This window comes from Heliconius melpomene, chromosome 19, assembly GCF_056956725.1.
Source record: "Heliconius melpomene rosina isolate 202511_hmr_F chromosome 19, ASM5695672v1, whole genome shotgun sequence".
NCBI classification, from domain to species: Eukaryota; Metazoa; Arthropoda; class Insecta; order Lepidoptera; family Nymphalidae; genus Heliconius; species Heliconius melpomene.
This window is the reverse complement of record NC_140407.1, coordinates 8,634,665-8,658,569: the sequence shown is the minus strand read 5'-3', so window position 1 is coordinate 8,658,569 and position 23,905 is coordinate 8,634,665. Positions and strand designations below refer to the sequence as shown.

The window sequence follows — 23,905 nt, the reverse complement described above, 5'->3', positions numbered from 1 at the left end:
ATATTGTTACTCATTTCTAAATTTTTGTTTTATTTCACTTTTCCGTGTCTTTCGAACCCTCAATGATAATAAGTCTTAGACTAATAAAATACTTAATAACAAAACATTATGTAAATACAGTCTACAAACGAAGAACACAGAAAATTATCACTTTATTTTTTTTAAAAAGTTATTTTTAAAATCTTAAATTTACATTTAAAAACACTATTTAAAATTTAACAGTCTGTAAAGTTAAAGTGTATAAAGTAAACACTTCCAAACATTGTATTATAATTTAAACGGGAATTCCGTAAGGAACTCGTTGTCTTATACGAGGCCCCCTCACATTAGCGTAATTGCCCTCTTTATAAATACATAATACCTGGAAAGCCCTCGTGTATTGATTTTGATCCTGTTTCCCCTTAATTTGGCTTTTAGAAACCGTCTGTCTTAAAATAGATAGAAATAATTAAATGAGTGGATGTGAAGAGAAGTGTATTATTTTTGTATTTATTATTATTATTTTTTCGTTGTGAAGATTTTTTTAAAAATATAATAATTTCTTTATGTTTAATTTTTTTTATCGTTATTTTTTATAGAGTCGATCAAATCGATAAATAATTGGGATAGTATACGATAGTTACTAGTTCCGTAACTCAATACGCAATACCATGAATTTGGCCGGAAAGCGGAGAACAGAGTGTCTTGACACTAGATTATCTCTGCCTATGAGGGGAGTACCCAAATTCTTTACATTATTCAATCATAACATCTAATCAAAGGGATATATTCACTTGGAAAGCTTTTAGTTTTGCTTTTACTTTTGCAAGGCTATCCGGAGTCTAGACTAGTTTTTCTAATCTAAGACAATTTTATATTCCTGAGTAGCCATCGAGGGAATAAATTGAATACGATGTCGCCTACGAGATGTTACATTATTAGATTTTGGTTTGGACCAACAAAATTGAGGCTTTTAAAATAACTTTTAGTTCAAATTTTAAAATATTTTATTTTATGACATAATTATGAATGTAGATCTACCCACACACAGAATTTGTTTCAATTCTCTGCTCTGTTAACACTGAATCAGCCACAAACATGAAAATTTTATAGACAATATAGACTGACATAGTTTTTTTATCCATATTTCCTTTTTTTTAACTAAATGCCGCACACAGCTGGATAGGCACAGAGAACTTGGGAACCTAGTGTTTAGACACTCCGTTTTTCATGAAGACTCCTTTGCTCACTTTCTGCCGAATTTATGAGGCGTTGCGTGTTGAGTGGCGGAACTCAACGCGGCACTTTGCCTCGTTACCAGAGCAGGGAAATGAAAATATTAAATACTAGCGGCCCGCCCGCGGCTTCGCCTGCGAAACGAACGTTTGAAACTCTCAACCCCAAAAACAACCCCCCCTCGAATATTGCAAATTCCCGTCTTAGCGAGCACCTACGTCCTATAAGTAACTCCTATGCAAAATTTGACATTCCTAGCACTTATAGTTTCTGAGATTTCGTGATGATTGAGTGACCTTTCGATTTTATATATATAGATTTCATTCCGTCGAGTGAAATCGAACCACCTATTAAAAGTGTCAAAAAATAATTTACCTATGTAAAGTATTAAAAAATATCTTCATTGCTTAATAAAATGCAGAATGTTCATAGAAGATATATTTCGATATTTATCAGCCACAAAAAAATAACCTCATTGTTAAAATAAACATACCATAAAAGTAAAACGATCACAGTTTATTTAAAATACAAAATTATACATTTTACCCAAACAATTTTTCTTATTTCTCTCGTCTAAAATAAGCAAAAAAAATATATAAAAACACTTCTATTAAAAATATAATTCGTCGTAATCCCGTATTTATACCGCGAGATGAGGACTTCCAGACGTCGCAAAGTCCGCTGCAAAATTTAATCCCGGATAAAGAGTATCGTCCCCTGGTACCCCGATTATATGGTAGGTAGGGATAAAATACATAGAGTGCTGGAGTGGCCACGTGGGGATTCAACATATTCGTTAGAAAATATTCTTTATATAATTATTAAAATGAATTTTAGCTAGATTTGAAATTATATTTTCAGTTTGATTCATAGAACGTTTCTTTTTGTATTCTAAGGCGTTTTTATTTTAAGAGATATTTAGGATTCTGATTTTTAGCACTTAGATATTCTATAAATTTCCGATGAAAAATACTGTAGTGACTTGTCACTTTTTCTTTAAAATTTAACATTTTTTTAGTTCAATCCACAATATAAGAATTTTTTTTATTTTGATGACGACATGACATTACGGAGCTCATGAATGCTATACTTATCATATTATGATATTTTTATTTATCTTATTAAAAGATTTGAATATACAAACATGATTTCCTGGCAAACGTTTTCAGTATCCAGCACATAGTAGGATAGGTAGAGAGATCATGGGAACCTAGTGTTGAGATACTCCGTTCCCATTAAGATATTTCTATTCCCCACTTTTCGATGAATTCTATATGCATTGCGTGTTAGTCACGGAATGAAAATAATTCATATTTCGCTTCCTCGAGTGGAAATTGAACCCATAACCTGTCATGTTTACAGGCATACTACACGCATACTACACTACGCCACGACTGGCCTCGGAACGAACCTTTTCATATAATGCAAAAACATTACCCATTCAAAATCAAACTTCCAATACCTGTGCGTATTTCAAATTAAACAAACTTCGATATCGGAATAGCAATTTGATCCCAACATATTCAGATTTCTGAGCAAATAAATTTCACTCCATGTAATTTTAATCATGGCTCAAAGGCCTCAAGTTTTTGGTGTGTAATTAAAAGTTGTCTCTGTTAAATATTTATCAGTTGGTGGATTTGATAGTTGGTTGGTTGGGAAGTTGGTTAGCATAGCAGATGGGTTAACTAAGCTACTTTGTAGTCAACAGTATTAACTGCTTAATCTGGTTTTACCTATGAATATTTGTAAATATCTATCCGTAGGTTAGAAGTTAATGTCATTTGTTTAATTAATATTTACAAAGGGTATAATTATTTGTATAAAAAGATAAAATAGCAATTTTAATCAAAATAATGTTATTTTGAAACATTTAACTAACTATTTTTTCACATTCACGGTGTATCCCGCATTAAGCATGACAGACAGTAGGTGCCTAGTGTTAAGAGACTCCGCTCCCCACTTTCCGCCGAATTTTCGAGACTTTGTGTGAAGTGGCAAATCTTATCACCGCACTCTTGCCTTGTTACCAGAACGAAGAAATGAACATGTTAATTAGTAACAATTCATTACCTAGAGTCGGAGTCGAACCCACAATACAGTTCAATTAGTTAAACTCAATTTAATTTAACAGTTTTTATGAATGAAGAAATTACTGAACAGCTAAGAGAATAAAAAATACTTTTGGTTTACATTAGAATATTTTAAAATTATAGTCGATAAATCCATCATCGCATGGTTAATATAAATATAAATTTGTCACGAATAGTATATTCGGCCATACGTCAAATACTGAATTGTTGTTCAGCTTTCTGGCCGACTTGCGTGAAACTAAAATAAGAATAAAAACAAATAAAATATTCAGAAATAATATATAGAATAGGTCAAACTACTATTTATAATCATAATTTTCTTATAACTATTTATTCTACATATGAATATACTCTAATAATTATGGAATTTTCGTTCATTTAAAGACTAGCTGCGGTACCTAACACCGCATTTTGTTTAAGAAAAGTAGTCAACCATATAAAAAACCTGATGATTTCCCAACCCAACTGACCCAACACAATTCATGTTCCAAGATGGCCTCATATTACAATAATAATTTTACACATATTGCAAAAATAACACCCCACTAACTAGTAAATTTAAACTTATTCCCATAGAAAAAGCCAACTCTACATTTATTATGACGATAAATTGTAGAAACATTATTTACACAAAGCCCAGTGGACGTTAAAGACCGTTTTCGAAAGACGGTGAACGGAGTTTTCAATGAATTTATGCTTTAGTTGGACTATAAACGCCTTGGCTAGTTCTTGCGAACAACTGTTGCAAACTCAATATTATAATAGTCTATTTTAAAATGAAATATCGGATCATATTTGATATATAGCGTTGTTTGTGCTGACATTCTTAAAACATGATATATCGCTTTCTTTAAGCTTTGTTTGATTAATTGAATTATATTGGACTTTCTTCTAAGTGACTGTTAGTGCGGTCGGTTGGTTAATAAGTGGTTCGAAATGTCTCACTAGAAATTATGTTTTGAGTTCAAATTCTACGTAATGAATAATTTTAATGAAAATTTAGAAGTGGTTAAATCCCGATATATTATGAAATTTGCTAAATAAATATCTTGTAATATCTTCCTTTGAATAATATCTAGCGATTTCTTTATAAAGATTGCTATTAAAGCTTTACTATTCCAAATTTATGCTAAAACATAGCGTTTGTAAATACAAAGAGCTGGAGCAAAATGGGACTACTAACGTTCTAGTTATCCAGTCTATTTTGATTTACAAATTACATAATAAATATACATAATATAATAGAACAGCGTTGAAATAACATTATAATTGTTTTCAATTCAGAGAAATACTTTTTAGTTTATACAATCAAAGCTTCGGTAAGCAGAAAACATAGCGTTGAGGCATTCCGTTTTACACTTTCCGTCCGAATTTGAAGCATTATGTGTTGAGTGGTAGAACTCAAAGGCATGTTTTTTTTGTCAGGACAGAAAAATAGTTAATAAGTTCATTGCCGCGATAGGAATCGAATCCACGGCCATTGCATTTTCAGTTGAACGGTTCTTATATAAATATAGAACGCAACAGGTACCATCCAATAAGGTATTTAGCAAAGCGAAATTACAGTAAATACTCATTGAGTGGCGAACAGCGAGTGCGCCGCCATTTTGCAAAATTCTCAGTTTACAAGAGGATAATCGTTTCAGGGAGAGCCGAGACTCTTAAAAATACCGCAATACTAAATATCTAAAGTGGATTTTATAAACGGATCGCTTGTGAGGATGTTTTATGGTGAAAGCATTATGTTAGGAATTTCTGGATAATGCTATGTATGTTAACAACATAATTTTGTTTTTACATTTCTTTTTAAGCTTCGAATCCCGCATATAGCAGGAAAGCTCGCAGATAGGCAGAAGGAACCTGGTGTTAAGACTTACCGCCGATTTTTTTGAGGCATTGCATATTACATTTACAGCTACACTTTTGCAACTTCGGCACAACGGTCTCAAAATCATCGACGAAAAATTGAAATTCAAAATATTCTTTATTCAAATAGACTATTATTATAAGCACTTTTGAATCGTCGAATGTACATATAAACAAAAAGCTACCACCGGTTCGGAAGGCAGTTCTGCTGAGAAGAGCCGGCAAGACACTCAACAGTTGCTCTTTTCATAGTCAATGGTACAATTTATTACCTTAGCTGGGAGCTATCCCGCAAAGCAAATTATGATGCATGTTTCTGTTTAAACTGAACTATTCATGTTATAAATATATTATTTATCAGTAAAACCCTAAATGTTGGTAACAAAAAAGTATATAATAATATCCCAGCTTCCAAAGTACCGAGAAATCTAATAAATATAGTTATAATAATAATTGAATTGTCTACACGGTGCAAGCACTGGCGCGCGGCCAAGACGTTATGAATGAGTCAACCGCTTATTGTACCGCCCTACATTAATGTAGATAATATAATTAATTCATATTATATTTAATTAAATTTAAGTTAATGCACATTTATTTTAATTCACGCTGTATTCCTCAAATAGCAGAGGAGGCAGTGGAAACCTAGTGTTAATACACTCCGTTATCTTTCCGCCGAATTCTCCATTGCGTGTTCAGTGGCAGAACTCATCGCCGAACTTTGCCTTGTTACCAGAAAATATGAATTATAGTACGTTGGGGTAAGATTTATCGCCAACTAATTAGCTATAATTTTTAATGATATTCATATTGAATGCCATTTCATGCCAACTTGGCGATCAATGGAAGCCACAAGCTCCGATAAGTTAAACTAGTGCTAAATGCTGTTAAACGAAACAAGTTAATTTTCATAAATTAGGTTCAAAAAATCTGGCACAGTGTGTAGAAGACAGACTCTATTTCGTTCCCCATTCCTATACTTCCGTTTCCTACTTTAAGCTTTTCTACTTTTTATAGAGAGACTTATAAAAAAAAAATTTGTAATAGGGCTTTTAAATATTATTATTTTTGTACATCAAAGCTATAATCGTTTTACGAAAATTAGTATACACAAACAAAGCTCAAATATTTTAATAACATCAGTTTAGAATGTGGACTGAAATGAGAAATTCCGTAAAATCCATTTTATTACGAAACAAATATTTCATAGTTTAATATATGAGGTGAGTTGTGGTGCAGGGACACCAGCGTGTGACTGTAAATACGATAGGTTGTGGGTTCAATTTCCACTCGAAGAAATGAAATATTTGATGTTTTCATATCCTCGCTCTGGCAACGAGGTGTTGAGTTTCGTCACTCAACACGCAATGCCTCCAGAATTTGACGGAAAATGGTGTAAACGTGCTGTATCCCGCGTATAGCAGAGTATTTTTTATCAGAAATGAATATTGCTACCTGTGGCGGCCAGCCACCCTAAATCCTAATAAATTATAAGCGCCTACAAAAAATATAGTAGCAAATACCGGTTTTCTTCATATCTGTACTTCAAAATTATTAATAAATTCATCTTATTGTAATTTCTTCTTTAATTTCCTATTTCTTTTTATTTTCGTAGGACTATCTAACTGGGGATTGAAATCATGTCATCACACTGACAGAGATCGCGGAGTGGGTGCGGTATTCCAGCGCTAATGCAGACCCACTTCTCCGTCAAAAGGCAAGGAGTAGAATAATGTGTTATGCGATATGCAGATACCTAGAGGAGTTTCTGCGGGAGGTTTATAGTTATCTTGTAATTCGTCGACGCTGCGAGAGCTATCCAAACTCAAGGAGAAATTTCGGGGTACCTTCGTGGCGTCCATCGTGGCGTCGTAGTAATATGCGCAAGTGATCATGCGACGTATTTATTATAAAGGTAGAGAGAGTTTCCGTTGGGTTTTAGTGGGTAGGAATAAAATCACCGATGAGTCTTAGAGTGCTGATCGTCATTAAGCCACTTATTCGCCTTTCGTTCAGGTGGTCTGGGGAAATGCATATCCCAGGGATAAAAAAAAATCAGGCAAGGTTGAAAACATACTAAATCTCTGGCAATGAAAACGTCTATTCTAAAATTCTTCCACAAAAAAATAAATAAACTAAAACAAATAGAATGACTAACGACCGAATAGGACATTTTTGGCTAATCATTGGAATTGAAACCACTATCAAACTTACAGCAACTCTAAAACAATTTCTTCAATATTAAATATTAATAACAAATGTAAATTTCATTCAGTACGACACAAACATTGGCCGTTCAATGTCCATTTTTTTTGCTCTATTACATGTTAAGAGCAAACTTGTTCACATCCATGTATCTTTAGTGATATCCGTTCTGGCCTATCGCCAGGGGTCTAGCATTACGATAGCGCACTAGATATACTAAATATATGAAATAGTATATTGTATAAGAAATCTTGTAAAAATATAATTAAAGGTATGTCTTGGGGGAACGGAAGTGTCTTAATGGGAACTGAGTGGATTTACCCCACATATACTGGAGTAGGCTAGGTACCTACTCAATGAAGAATATTTAACACGGCAAAGATTTGTGTAATATCTAATTGTGACATAATGACTAGTCTTTCCACGAGTAATATAGGTCGAAATGTTAAAATGTTATTTATCTAAGGAGAAAATTTTGAATAAAATCATTCAAAAATAAATTATTAAACTTTTTCATTTCTACTATCAAGTTTTGAATAAAACTACAAACATCTGATGATAATTCACACAATATTATACAAGCTTTTATTAGTGTAAGAAAATAGATAAAACAAATATCTTGGCGCTATTCCCACAACGGTCGCGGCATGCGGCAATGCGTTGCATGAATGCTTGTTTTGTTCTCCATCGTCACATTGACGAACCGTTCATTGAAAGAAATGCTCTCTATACACTATACAGCTAACTATGGAATAGTAGGTAGAGGATATAGAAAGCTATCCTGGCTAGAAGTGTATTCAAATCTATACAGTTTTTTCAACAGCTCCATGTTTTTTATCGTAAACAGAGATAACCTAGTGCCAAAATCTCTGTTTTCAGTTTTACGTCCGGACTACTGTGTGTAGAATGGCAAAAGTCTGTACTGCGCTTTATTTTATCGGAGCATATTAAAATACATTCTAGAGGACGGTGACGATGCTCCACTAAGGCCCTATAGGAGATCTCTTACTCTCTTACTTAGATTTTTAGGGTTCCGTATACAACGTTCCTCAACTGACCATATATTGTAAACATAAACCTCTCCACTACTCCATTAAGAACAAAACTCTTTCTTTTAAAAGTATATATAAAATATATATATAACAAAATTTCTTACTAAATGCTAATAACTGTAACCTCTGACTTACGGCTTTATAAATATTTGCCCTTACCTAGCCACAAAAGGGATGCGGTAGCCTATTATAAAATCCGTCTAATAATAGCGAATATACGAATCCCTAAATGTTACATGGAAATTTATATATTCGAAGGGTAGTTTTATATTTTATTCTTGATTTAAATCTCAAAACTGTTTAATGTAGTCATTAAAGCATTCTATCAATTTATACATGTAGATTAAATTTAAGTGTCTCTCTGTGATTTCAAAATAACCGTGTTTTTTTTAGAGCATACGAGTATAAAGACCACCACATCAAGTGTTAAGACACTCGGTTCCCAACGTTCCGTCGAATTCTGGAGGCATTGCGTGTTGTGCAGCGGAACTCAACGCCGCACTTTTGTCAGAGCGAAGAAATGGAAATGTACATTTAAATAAATATTCCATTTCCTCGAATAGGAATCGAATCCACAACCAGTCGGGTTTACAATCACACTTTGTATTCCTGCGTCATGACTGGCCTCTTTCTATTTATATGAACTAAAATATTAAAAATGAATTGTCTGCCTTTTTGTTTCTTCGGACTAATTTCCGGAACATCTGAAGTGATTTTAGTGGGTTCATTGAAAGATTCAGAGAGCTGTGGAGTAACATATAGGCTACTTTATATCGTGAAATTCCCGGGGAATCGCGATTTGCACGGAAAAAAACGTTTGTCGTGTTGTCGTACTTAGATATTATATCTATCTAGATATATTTGATATATATCTAGATAGATATAATATCTAAGTACGACAAATTTAAGTTAATAAATACTACAATTTTTACGAGAAAAATAAAATAAAATCCCAACACATTTAAATTATGATTTATTAATTGTTCAATATAATAATCAATTTTCCCTAAATAAACTTACATAATATCAAATAAATATTTGTATAGTTCAAGCGGGCGAAACCGCATGAGGACCTAGCACAGAAATAAAAATTAAATAATGTAGGCCAAGCCCAATTTATTACTTTTAGAATACTGTGCCATTACTTACATCTTGGGCACTTTCTTACACTGTATAAGATGACAATGATCTTTGTAAGCCGAAAGCTTTAATATAGTCGCCGTGGCTGGCGCGTCGCCAGAACGCATTCGACTTTGAGGACAAATTTCCCTTAGACAGTTTTATGATCAATCATCAATTGACCAAATGTCTTGAATATGTATTGCTGAACTAATATTAAATGGTAATAATTTAGGTAAATTATTACTTGATGAATTTTGCGTACTTTTGGAATTTAGAAATTTATTTATGTATATATTTATAAGGTGCAGGAGCATAATCGTGCGACTGGATATACACTATACACGGTCTTTGGTTCGATTTTCCCTCAGGAGAATGAAGTAATTAATATTTTCAATTATTCGCTCTGGTGAAGAGGTCAATCGCGGCGTTGAGTTCCGCAACTTAACACACAATTCCTCGGTAATTCGGTGGAAAGAGGGGAACGAAAGTGTTATAATGGGAACAGAGCATCTTAATACTAAATTCCAAGATTTCCTCTGTGTTCCCTGCAAATAAATAGTTACATACAGTAATTTTTTTCGAAACTATTAACCATAGAAAAATAAGAAATTTGGGTGGAGGAGAGCACTTAGAGAAGATTTTTCTAAATTCTTCTGAAAGCAGAAGGATTTTGCGTTGTACAGTCCACATAAACGAATTGTGAGGTATAATTATTTTTTAAAAAACTAAAACTATTCCAGTATTCAATAAAATAAGATCCAATTGTGCCAAGACGACATTTTATTAATGTGGTGCTATTGCAATTATATGAAACCTATAAAATAAAATAATTTAGTCGATCAGTGGCAAATGGTTGCACTTAACATCGATTCGAGGTCGAGAGTGTATTTTATTTAAGATAACAATAATTTCAAAGTAAATTACACACTAAGATGTCAACAAGAAATAGCGTTAAATGAAATTAAAGCGATCTGAATTCTAAGCAATTTTATACATTTACCTAATATTAGTTTGTAAATAAGATTAAAACGTTATAGACACAAAAAGGAAATATAACATTATTGCTCCATTGCTTTCATAGGCGTAAATCAATGAATGCAGTAGTGACTTGCCACTATAACTTTTTCAAACTATAAAAACCAAGTGTGCATGGCGGCGCAGTGCATCTTTGTCTAAATGAACACAGTGGTTGTAAGTTTGATTTTTACTTAGCAAATGATTATATTAAATAACTTTTCTCCTCCGCTTAACAAATTATTTTCATTTCTCCGCCTTTCGCCTCTCAAATCCCTCTAGTAAAATTGAAAAGGAAATACAAAATAAAAATGTTAACATACCTTTCTCCTCAAACTGATTACGATGCTATAATATATATAGAATACTATGTTATCCATAAACTCCTAATTTCTAATAACACTATATTAGATTCACAATTCATATATACTGAGGTGGTACTGTTCCACTTGTTCGTAGTTAGTTTCATTGTTAGAAGCCTATAGAATGCATCGGTTTCTATTAATAGAAATATCGATCAAGTCTAACAATGCAATGCAGCCTACTCTATATCATAATGAAATGAGGATCTTTAATAAATTGTGCTATAGCTGAGAAGCAAAACCGATATGGCACAGCCCCGAGCTGTGAAAATAGAAGAATCAGATAAAGATGCAAATAGTATTAGTTACTAGTTAAGTTAGCTTTTATTTTATTTTTAATCCTCGCTAAGCTCGCTTTTTAATCCTACTTTCAATAGAGAGGACGGTTGGAAAGTTTCTTCCACCTGGGACCCACTCTTACATACAGTCAGCTCAATCTGCAGGAATCCAGGGCAGTACGCGAAGAAATTAAGAAATCGTTGGCGGTAGTTTGATATAATAAATATGTCAACTGACAGACGAATGCCACCTCAGTCTACCAGTGACCACGGACTACTGCAAAGTGTTCAAAACGTCGGGTTTCCAAAAACGTAAAACTAAATATACGCGATTAATCCGGTTAAATGCTTTCATTTAAAAATGTTATGGTCGGCCTAAATCACATGGAGTATGGAGTGTCACATAACCCTGTAAAAGGGTTTCCTCCTGATAAAAAATAAGGGTCCCCCAGAGTTAGTTCACCCATCACCACTACCAGGTATTCTTATTTTCGATTGAGCAAATGTGTTTTTTTTTGTTGTGGCAGTAGGAAAATATCCAATTTCTTTATTGAACAGAGTGAGTGCAGAAGTAATGCATCTGAAACTGCGGTGCTGTAAAGGAAAAATCTGTACGTCATCCAGAGTACCACCCGGAATACCTATTTATCAATGAAGACGCGGACGAATGGTACGTACCATTACATGTATAAAATTGCTTAAATATTTTATGAAATTTTAACAGTCTAACTATTACAGTTGACACAACCTGCTGACAGACGGACAGACAGTTAATTCATAGTAGTAGGGTCCCGTTTGGGTACGGAAACCCAAAAAAACTTTTCTACTAACTTTTCGACTAAAAACACACTCATAGAAAAAAAACATATCTTTTTGTAAGCCACGATCGTATATCTTAAATATTTAAACATTTAACAGTATCGATTTCCTTCGATACCATCGAATTAAAACTTTACATTTTTTACTACATAGATAGACTGTAAAGCATACAAATGTTTATTACGATTTCAATCGTATCGAGCGCCGCGTCGGACACCGACTCCTGAATCAATTATTAAAACCCCCATATCGATTTGGTCATTTGCTTCCAACTGTCACTTATTCTTGATAAAGTTTGATATACACTGGTGGATATTGATTTTTGAAACTATTAATTAGTTATAATTGTTTTGCTTATTAGTTCTTATGGTTTAATTTAACATATAACATGAGTAAAAATTACAGTTTAATTCTATATTATATTTTAATTGTAAAAATGGAGATTGGGAGTATCTTAATGGAAAGGGATTTTTCTTACCACTAAATTCCTCTCTACCTACCCTGCTAGGTGCGGGATACAGCGAGAAGCTAAAAAAATATGATTTTGTATTACAACCACTATAATACATTTCTTATTTTCTGTATTTTCTTAAAATACCTGATGTCGAACGAAATCTGTTTCATATTAGTTACTTTAGAAAAAAAATAGAAAATAAATGTTTTTTTTTATAAACACGTCTAGATATTTTTTGAGCTATAAAAATAATAAATTCCACTATCTACCATAAATAACAGATTTCATTTTAATATTTGAAATATTTGTGGTGTAACATCAATCAATCTTAAAATATCCGCACACTACCCGATAAACGTATAATCTAGGATATCTGCCATTACATCGTTTTGACAAACGTGCGGTTATATCGCTATGGTCCAGTACTGGTGCTGTGATAATTAAAACGTTATTTCCCCAAAAAAATATGTTTTAGTGTTTTTTTCTATATATTTTGTGTACGATACGTTCAAATTAAGGGACGTATATTTTTTTATTATTATTTATATATCGTCGCAGAAATGGTGGTTGAAACGTTGCTGACTTTAAGAGCGATTTAGGTTTTAGATTATCGAGTGAATTAAATTAAAATATTTGTTTTAATTTAATTTAATTATTTATTTTTTAAATCTTTCCGTACGAAACCTTAAAAAAATCCTAAAACTTGTGTTTTTGTTTTATTAGTAAAAAAAATCTTTAAACAGCGAACATGAATGCTTTATATTTTTTTGAATATAATATTTTTTATATTAAAAATCTTTGTGTAGAACCATCCGATATAAATTATCGATTTTTTGTTACTTTGAAAAATTAATTAACTAATTAAATTGAAATTGAAATACTTACTTTGTTAATGGTGACTTTCTTTTCTAAGTCATGTTTACATTAAAAATTATAATGCAATTTAAAATTACAACAAAACAGTAAAATTTATAATAAATTTTCAATAAATTATATTTTCAATTTATACACATAGAAAATCAAAATTTATTTATCTAAATAATTTTTCTCAATTGAACCATCTGTGAATAAATAAAAATTTACACCGGAAAATATAAAAAATAGCGTTCGTCATTTTATAGTCTTAGTGGCTAATCATGAGATATTTATAGAAAGATATTAAAGATATGTTTTATGCTGTTATAGCTCCAAGCTATATCGCGCACATAACAGGGTAGGCTGAGGGAACCTGGCAACCTAATGTTAATACACTCCGTTCCCATTAATACACTTGAATTCCACATTCGCCTCCGAATTCTGGAGCCATTGTGTGTTGAGTGGCGAAACTTAACGCTGCGCTAACCTCAAAACGAGGAAATGAAAATATTAAAAAAAATCATTTCTTCGAGTGGGAATCGAACTCACAACCTGTCGCGTTTCCTTGCACGCTTGCGTCCCTACGCCACGACTGGCCTCGATATATTGAAGACATTGATATAAAAAAATACTCTAAATATTGAAAGACAGGAGAAAATTATACGTTTTGTACTATCGATCAGGTGTATGAAAATAAAGTGTTTTAGTTGTGTATAAACGCCAGTAGTGACTGACTTGTGGCTTAGAGTGGACAGTGTCGGAGTGTTATTGCATTAGTGAAACACGTGGTGTTGGTTTGAGTTTTGTGTAAATTGTGTTTTGTGTATGTGTTTACTTATATATATTGAAAAGGTAGGCTGTTTAGGTTTATATATTTCTTTTTAAATTTATTTTTTATGAAATTATGTTAATATTTTAACGTTGAGGGTATTTCTTGTTTTTCTCTTTTCTTGTAATGTCATCGAATTGAAAGATTATCATGGAAAGTAGCGGGTACTTCAATGATTGTCAATGCTTCATTGTAAGTTTGTAAACAATATTTTTTTTAAAGTTTTTTTTTAATTCATTATATATATAATTTATATATTTGAAATCATGATTTGTTGAATAACAATAATAATGCAGTGTGTAGATTTTTGAATATGATATTTAAAGTTACTTTTGGCGATATTAACAGACGAAAAAAATCGTATAAGAAAATTTGTAGCTAGAAGCAATTTAAAAGCGCATAATAACAATAACAATGGAAAAACAAACTAAAACGCACTTTTGAAGTGCCTAAGCTTAATTTTGATGCTATATGCTATATTGAATTAATAAGCTAACAAAAAAAAAACAAAAAAACAACTTTGATCCACGTATTCTAAGGAATCAAACGAATGATAAACTTATTCAGATTACAGTGAAAAAGGGTCACGGAAGGATGTTGTTAATTATGGCTACCTTGCCATACATGAGCAGTTGAAGATAAAGATAGTAACAAAAGCTGCAACGTCGGCATGTTGTAAAAAAACAATAAGTAGTATAAAAACGTAATGTAAAAATAAATGTAATGCAAATCTTGTTTCTAAGAAATTTATGCCGAAATTCGATAGTAAGCGGGATTTTTTGTATAAAAATATTTTTTTGATTTTTTTTCGTAACTTTTAACGTGTATTTGTTTAAGTTTTATATTTCAAACGTTAATATATGTCTTTCTTTAAATACTTGTTATGTTTTAATAGTGTTTTAAGAAATTTCTATTAAAGAACATTCAACATTTCGTAATACATGAATTTTTCAAAAACTTAAAATTTCGTTGCGCATGCGTGGCCTGAAGTTTTTTCGCTTGAACTACTTGCAATGGTATACTACAACATAATATTACTATTAGAAGTCGAATAACAAACATTTAGTTTTTTTTCCATACTAAAGTGACCCACCCTATAACATACACCTATTATAATACACCGTATAACATTATAGAGAGGTTGATGATAGTGAACGAGGGACAAGAGATATGTCGAGATGGTAACGTTTGGCGCCGATTTTGTTTAATATTTTTTACAATATAATTATAAATTAAATAAAAAGAATGAGAGGAAGAACTTGAGAGGAGGTCTCCGCAAGAATATCTATACAAAAAAAACCTAAACATTTTTCAAACTCTGTACGATAAACGATTTACGCTGTATCCTGCACGTAGCAGGGTACCTGGGACGGAGACAGAGAGCACCTAGTTTTTAAACTTCGATGAAACTCCGATGCCCACATTCCACTGAATTCTTGAGGCATTGCATGTTGAGTGGCGAATTTTATATTCGAAATCGTGGGATTTGTTTAATTACAGTGCTCAACGCTGCACTTTATCATGCTCAAGCGCGACCCCCCTAACGAGATTTGAATCAACAACCATCGCTTGCACAGAACAGCCAGAGGCTATTCAATTGCCAGGACGGCTTCTATAATAAATACATAAATAATTGTAAATTCAAAAGGCTTATCTTATAAAACCTTTCTACCCTATTAACGTTCCATATAGTATAAATAGTTCGTATGCATTCTACGTACTGACCTGTAAGCTATCTGAAGACCCACAGGTCAACATGAGCTATCTATATCTCTTAGATATTATATGTACTGTATTGATTATTATAGCGTATATTAAGCGTGTACTTTATGTTATAAGTAATATTATATTTATTTACATATTATATATCCATACCTATATTATAAATTCGAAAGTAACTCTGTCTGTCTGTCGTTTACGCAATCAGAGCCAAACTGCTAATTTAATTGTGTTAAAATACTCATATAGAGGTACTTGACGGTCTCGGGATGAACATAGGATACTTTTTTTTCTTATTTTTGTATTATTTTCGATATATACCAATATTATAAAATACTTATTAATTTGACATGCAATTTATTCCGCCATGTTAATAATAACCGTCGCTATGCGTTGCTAAGTAACTTGCAAAGTTTGTTGTAACGCATCTCTCTATTGAAAACTGAAAATAATTTCATAAATATATTTAATAAATATTCGTATAGTTCAAGCGGGCGTAGCCGCGTTCGGGTCCACTAGTATTCTCAAGAATTTGTCAAAAAGAGAAGAGTGGAAGTAAAATAATGGGAACGGACTATCACTAGGTTCTCAGGTTCTCTCTGCCTACCTTGCTACGTGTGGAATACAGCGTGAAGTTAAAAATATTTATATATTATATAGGTATGCATACATATTTAAAAATATATATAGCTACATTTAGTGGAATGATGACACATGGATGATACATGATTTAATCTAAGTTAGCTTGTAGAGCTACATTCTTGACTTAATTAATTGCAATTATTGTTAATTTTGATAATTTATATTTTTTTATGTATTATTTATAGCAACGGGCCCCACCAGTGCCATATTTTTTGTCACATATATTGTTTTTTTTTTATTTTTACTAATCTATGTACACAGTGTAAAGCCATTTCAACAATAAAAATACTTGAAATTAGAGAAAGAACGAAATTATAAATAGTACCATTATTTAACACAAAACATTATACAGATGGAACATATATACATATGTATATACATATATTAGCATAAAATATCCTAAGAACCGCTTTACGTTCTAAGCAATAAATTGTCACTGAGAATATACCATAAATAACCGTTACCTACCGCAAGAAATAACATATTTATACACACTAATTTTAAAGAGAATTAATGGAGATTGTAACGGAACGAATACTCTTTGTGTGTCGCCAAATTGTTGAAGTGTATTTATTTGACTCGATCGTAGATTCGAGTGTTTGAAATGCCAAGGCAACAGTAAACAAACTAATTTGATAAAAAATTTAATGCTTATCACAATTTGACTAAATATATTTACTTTAAGAATTTGATGCCAGTCGTGGCACAGGGGGACAAGCATTGCCAGTCGCACGCGAAGATTGTGGGTTCGGTTCGGTTCGGTCCATCCGAGACATTCATCGAATGGAGAACAATTTTCTCGATTTATTATTTGTTTTTTATCTTCTCATACTTTCCCATAATTCAGTAAAGATAACCTAATATTACAATTTTCTTTTATTGCGCTTTGTCCAGTTTAAAAATTATAAGTATAGTAATAATGAATTTTACCAGAATTCAAAAAAAATACTAATAATAATAATATAATTACAATTAATAGGATTCAAACCCACAACCATCAACGCTTAACGTGCTTTTATTATGTCAAGCTGTAAGTAACGAGTAATAAAATATAAGAATCTGAATTACGCGCACTTCTAGTTGTTGTACCATCATAAAACTTGACAATACAATATAATGGTACCATCGAGCTGATGATGGAATTGGAAAATGACTAATGGAACCATATTGGATTAGACATGAGTAGGTAACTCGTAAACATCAATCGAATTTATGTTCATTACATTCGTCTTTCTAATATGTTCTGTTGATAAAACCGTGCTTTTGAAACTTTTAATTTTTAATTTCAATTGCATCAACTTCTGTAAATATACCACGATATTGAATAATAATTTCTACGCTATAATTCCAAACAATTTAGTACCAACATATAAAAATACAGTATTTTTTAGAAAGCGTATACACAAAAAAATAAAATGCTAAAATGTAGGCGTAACCTTCGAATGTAATTATTTCTGTCTTGCAACGCCGGCGTGCTTGCAGCGCGCGGACCCCGCCGCCTCGGCCAGATTATAAAATGATTCCAAAATAAAAACAGCTCATGCCTAACTCTATTTTTTATTGCAGACACCTGATTTGTTTTTACACACGAAATGCTTTGAGCGTGTGGCGCTTTAAATTAAAATATTAAATTTTTAATTTACATTTTCTTGTAAAGAAATACGAAACGAAAACAATAAGCGGAGAGAAGAAATTTGCAATATAAACTATTTTATTTATTATTATTTCTATTTTAAATTCACCACGTGCTAAATTTCATAATTTTAGGGAAATATTTATCTATATATATAAAATCGAAAGGTCACTCACTCATCACGAAATCTCAGAAACTACATGTGCTAGGAATCTGAAATTTGCATAGGAGTTAGTTACAGGACGTAGGTGCTCGCTAAGACGGGAATCTGCAATATTCGACTTCTAAGGGGTTGTTTTTGGTGTAGAAAGTTTTTATGAAAGTCTCTAGGAGTATCAAATTTTGCATGGTCATCACTTATAGGACGTAGTTACTCATGGAGAGAGAAATTAATAATAAAGTAGTTCACGCATACGAAGCCGCGGGCGGGCCGCTAGTTCTATATAAGTTTTGATTACGCGGCAAATTTCATATAAAATGCAACAAATAGACCGAGGACAAATGTAGAATAATAAAATTAACATATTCTATATTAAGAATATCTTATTAAAATTTGTTGAATCATTTCCGTAAACTAGAATCCTCTTAGTTCCCAAGTACATTATTGTTTCAGTAAATTTGTTCGAAGCAACAATTTTCTATGCACTACGCCACCCGTGAAATTCGGTTAAGTATGTATTTTGGACTCGGTCCAAAACAATTAGCGTGGTAGTATGCTCGAACTATAGCGGAATTGAGAGACGAATGATGTTGGGCTATGCCTATAATTATACTCATTATTATCGTCATATTATAAAACAATCTATGAATATTTAAGGTATTTAAGAGAGCAGTGATATCTCACTGCTTTTTATATATATCAGCTTCAGTTGTGTCCCGTGCACAGCAGGGTAGGCAGAGGAAACCTAGTGTTAGGACTCTCCGTTCGTCATTTTCCCCCGAATTCTATAGATATTGCGTGTTGAATAGCGGGACTCAACGCCGCACTTTGCCTCTACACCAGAGCAAAGAAATGAAAATATAAATTTACATAAATATTTAATTTCCTCGAGTGGGGATCGAACTCATAACAAGTCGCGTTTACAGTCACACACTCGTGCTCCTGGGCCACGCCTGGCCTTATATTTTTATATACTAGTTATGAAGTACTAAGTGACTAATAAAATCAGTGCTAAGGAAATGAAAAACTTTCGACATTACCTGTGCAATCAAATAATCTCTATATCTATTTCTCATTGTATTTTTTTTAATATACGATTTTTTTAGTTTCTTGAGGATTGATAAGAGAATGGTTTAAGAGGATGTCTCAAAAATTCTGGAAAATCTAAAAAAAGAACCTGATTTTATAGCCCACATAAGCGTTGTGGGTATAGCTCGTCATATAATTATAGTGTCATAGACAATATCTAAAATCTATTATTTGTAATACTATATGAGGAATTGCTCGGTTCACGCGTAAGGAAGTGCAGTAGGCTATCAGAGAGCGAGGTTATCAAAAGTAAAGTCAGGGTAAATTCTAACAATACACAATAATTTATTTTATTATTATTTTTTATATTTATTTTATTATTAAGGAAAATAAAACAAATTTAAAACAAAAAAAATGTTTTGTCTAATCTAAATGAAATAAACTGTGAACTATTTATAATTTTAAAATTTGAAATTTATTTATAAATTCTGATATTCTTAGTAGCCATGTACCTATATATATTACAATATTCTGTTTGTCCATCAACATATTTAGTGTTGTACTATACATATATATTTATTTATTTATTCAAAAAATTAGTTTTTATCTATTTTTTTTCTGTTTCTATCTTATAAAAATGTGTGAAAAAGATAGCGGGAGTCGATTAACATCAGCTATTATGATGACAATCGCTGAAATTAATAGAATGAAATATATTTTTTTCACTTTGAAGTTTGAGAAAACTATTCTTGTTTCACATTAATGATCTGATTTTCGTGATAATAATGAAAATGTTGAAAATGTAATATGATGTAAAACATAATATGTAATTTTCTTTTATGTTTTTAATGTAAATTAGAACAATAGGTCAAGGTTTTCGATTATCGCGATGCTGTGGTAACACAGTTGAACCGCGTCTTTACATGTTTGTTGCACCTTGTATATTAATAATGCTAACTTTTATATCGTTATTTGATACGGGCATTGTGTGTGGGACAATATTACTATGTTTTCTGAAAATTACCAAAAATTATAATTATAATTAGTAAAGCTATTAGTGCAGCAAAAATTATCATAATCATCAAAATTATCACATTATGCACATGACAAAATATATTAGTCAAATAGGGTTTTATTGTCTTTTTCCATAAAAAAAAACCAATAAAAACTTACTTCTACAAGCTAAAAAGACAATTGTAAATATACAAATGTAAATTTTAACCGTCAACAATAACTGAAAGTTCCCTGATTATACAAGTTCGTCTTAGCCCCCAGAGATTTTCCGTTTAATTAACTTTAGAATTGCAGTTGGAAAACATACATAATTACATATAAGAAGACTGCTCAAACTGAAAAGTTTAGAAGCTTAAAAGTTATAATAATTCCGAGTTATATCCAACGTTCTTGGATCAATGCGTATACTTAATGAAACTTACTTTAAACGCTGGCTTCGACGTGACTAAGCTGTGTTTGTCATCATTAAGATGATTTTTTATATTATTGCATTTTATCATAAAAAAAGAAAGAAAGAAAATGTATTAATAATAAGTTCTTTGATTTTCCCGAATATTTTACATTTTAAATGAAACTCTTTCATGGAACTCATCTAGTGTAGAATCAAATAATAATACATACACTCTATTGTTCTGGTGGCCATTCGTTAATAAAGCTGTCTTATTAAATTGGTAATTGTTATTGTAGTATTACAATAGGCTATCTAAGCTAGCTAGGTTAATCTATTAGTTGTATTGTTTATCTTTTCTTTCTTTTTGTGATATACAAGATAATTTAGATTTATAAAGTAAGTGTAGAACAGAGTGTCTTAAAATTTAATTCTCACTGCCGATCCCGTTATATGTGTAAAGATTTTTTTTTTCTAAGTGGATATCGAACCCATAACCGTTGCTATTACTCAAACACTGTGCATCAAATAGCTATGTTTTAATAAGTATAATCAATATACTAGTATATGTCGTTTTAAATATATTTATATTTAATCACAGTTCAAAAGCGCTCATAACCTAATTTTAGACGCTTCCTTACAATCATTCATTTGAATTGCATACTAAAATAATATTCATTCATTTGCGATACAATTATTTGTGTCGGAGAAGTGCATTGGCCTATCTAATTTAGTTTTAATATAAAATGATTTATATAGACATCGCGTACTCTTATAATAGACTAGCGGACGCGCGCAGCTTCGCCTGCTTATTTGCACCCTTAGGGGTGAATTCTAATAAGCCATGACACACTTGTTCAACGAAATATTTTAAGTCTCAATTTTAAACTTTATAAAAATCAGTGGCGATTTAAAGATTTTTCCATACAAACTTTCAACCCCTATCTCTCTTTAGCGTTAAAATTTTTCAAAATCCCTTCTTACTGTACGAGTATGTCCACATTATAAAAGTAAACATCTGTCCAAATTTCACGTTTCTACGCACAGCGGTTACGGCTGTGCTTGTGTCTTACCTCAATCAGTGAGGACAAGTCCTTTTATATATATAGATAATTTGTAAATCAATTATTAGAAACTATTATACGCTCTGATATCCAGGCGAAGTGCGGCGTTAAGTTCCGCCACTCAACAAGCAATGCCTCCAGAATTCGCCGGAACACGGGGAACGGAGTATAGTAATTACACTTACACATTACAATTAGTGTAGTAGTGATTATTTTTCATACATTTTCGATACGCTATTGATTTTTATGTGATTACTTACTAGATTTTTTTTTTTGTTTCTCTTCGTTTATTCTAGTAGTAGATTAGATCGATTTTCTTTTAGTTTCTTGGTGTTCTGGTGGTTGGTTATTTTAGTTCGGGTTTTATAGATAATAAATGTAAATTTGACAACTTTTTTCAGTTGCACTTTTATTACTTGTAAATTTGTAAGGAACCCCCGATGAGCGAGTCCATTGCGCACTTGACCAGTTTTCGTTTTATATAACTAAGTAAAGTGAAAAACTAATTTCACGAAATAGCAGTTTGAAGCGTAATTCGGTTTAAAAGCTAATAAAATAAGTATTAAACCTGCGCTCAGATAAATTTTACTTTATCGGTTTATTTGTTGTAAACAGTCTGGAATATTTAAATGGCTGTTTCGTTGAACGAAATTACTTTTAAGCTATAAACTAAAAAGGTTTGTGATCAAAAACCGCATTAAATAGTAAAATGTGATTTAGAGAGTGAAAAGCTAATATTATAGAAAGATCTTGTAGATCTTTCTATAATTCAGTCGGTCATGGCGCAGAGGCACAAAATGTGACTGTAAACGCGACTGGTTGTGGGTTCGATCGAGATGAAATATTATTATATTTTACTTATATTTTCATTTCTTCGCTAGTGCAGCAAAGTTAAAGTGCGGCGTTGAGTTTGGTCACCTCAACTTGCAATGCCTCCAGAAATAGGCGGAAAGTGAGGGACGGAGTGTCTTAACACTAGGTTCCCTCTAGCGTTAGCATTAGCGTAAGCATACATAGCGTAAAGGTGATTTAATTTTTAATGAAACGTACAATATTACTTTAAGAATTATGAAGAATATATGTATTTTTTCTTTAAACATTGGTTTAAATAAAAAAAAAACAGTATATTCTTGAACTAATATTTATTATCTTCTTAAAAAATAATCATAATACAATTTAAAAGCTCTAAAGCTTTATGAAACTTTCGTTTCGAATATATACGACAAAACCCATAAGTCTATTACTTATTCAATGGAAGGGAATTTTAACTTCCGTTTAGATGTTCAGGCACTTTTAGTCGATAATATTTTAGAAGTTCCTTTAGAATTAAAGTTACATTGTAAATATTGTTAATTTTATTGGCATTTGCAACTCTATGAATTGTTTCAAAATTATATAGAAACTAGTGGACTCGAACGCGGCTAGGCCCGCTTGAACTATACGAATATTTATTAAATATATTTATGAAATTATTTTCAGTTTTCAATAGAGAGATGCGTTAAGCAAGCTTATTTTTTGTGACGTTATCTTTGCAAATCGTTGCTTAGCAACGGCCGCATAGCGACGGTTGTTATTAACATGACGGAATAAATTGCATGTCAAATTAATAAATATTTTAATATATTGGTATATATCGAAAATATTACAAATATGAGTAAAAAAAAAGAATCCTATGTTCATCCCGAGCCCCTCAAGTATCTCTATATGAGTATTTTATCACAATTAAATTAGCGGTTTGGCCCTGATTGTGTAAAAGACAGACATACAGACAGAGTTACTTTCGAATTTATATTATAGGTATGGATTGGAGAAAGTACAGTCTCACCACTAGGTTCTCTCAAATAACAAGTTAGCTAGTCCTTTTAAGCCACATACGACTAGACAAAAAAAAAAAATTCAATGTCGTACATTATAAAGGTATCGTAATCGTTAAGGTGAAGATCGATATCAGACAGGTATTTGTTGATGAAGCCGCGACCAGTTACTTGGATACAGTATGGACACAAAATGTATTGACCGATAGAAGGGGAAGCTAAGACTATTATACACTGTTGAGGTCTTCTTTATAATATTAGTCTTGTAATAAGTATAG

General features: G+C 31.9%; 2 protein-coding genes across 3 annotated transcripts in view; one reads left to right on the top strand and one right to left on the bottom strand.

Annotated features, from left to right (window-relative positions):
- Positions 1–10,986, bottom strand: part of LOC146528626 (sodium-dependent dopamine transporter-like) — a 47,947-nt gene extending 36,961 nt beyond the window's left edge. Inside the window, exon 1 of the mRNA XM_085203427.1 lies at positions 10,891–10,986. Coding sequence (XP_085059553.1) covers positions 10,891–10,947 — 57 coding nt within the window. The 5' untranslated portion in view covers positions 10,948–10,986. The remainder of the gene's footprint in view (positions 1–10,890) is intronic.
- A 3,068-nt stretch (positions 10,987–14,054) lies between these two features.
- The window catches only part of bru1 (bruno 1), a 350,067-nt gene continuing 340,216 nt past the window's right edge, over positions 14,055–23,905 (top strand). The window contains exon 1 of one of the 2 annotated variants that reach the window (XM_085203425.1): positions 14,055–14,187. The gene's annotated coding sequence lies outside the window, so the exon portion shown is untranslated. The remainder of the gene's footprint in view (positions 14,188–23,905) is intronic. The other variant, XM_085203423.1, reaches the window with a different exon arrangement.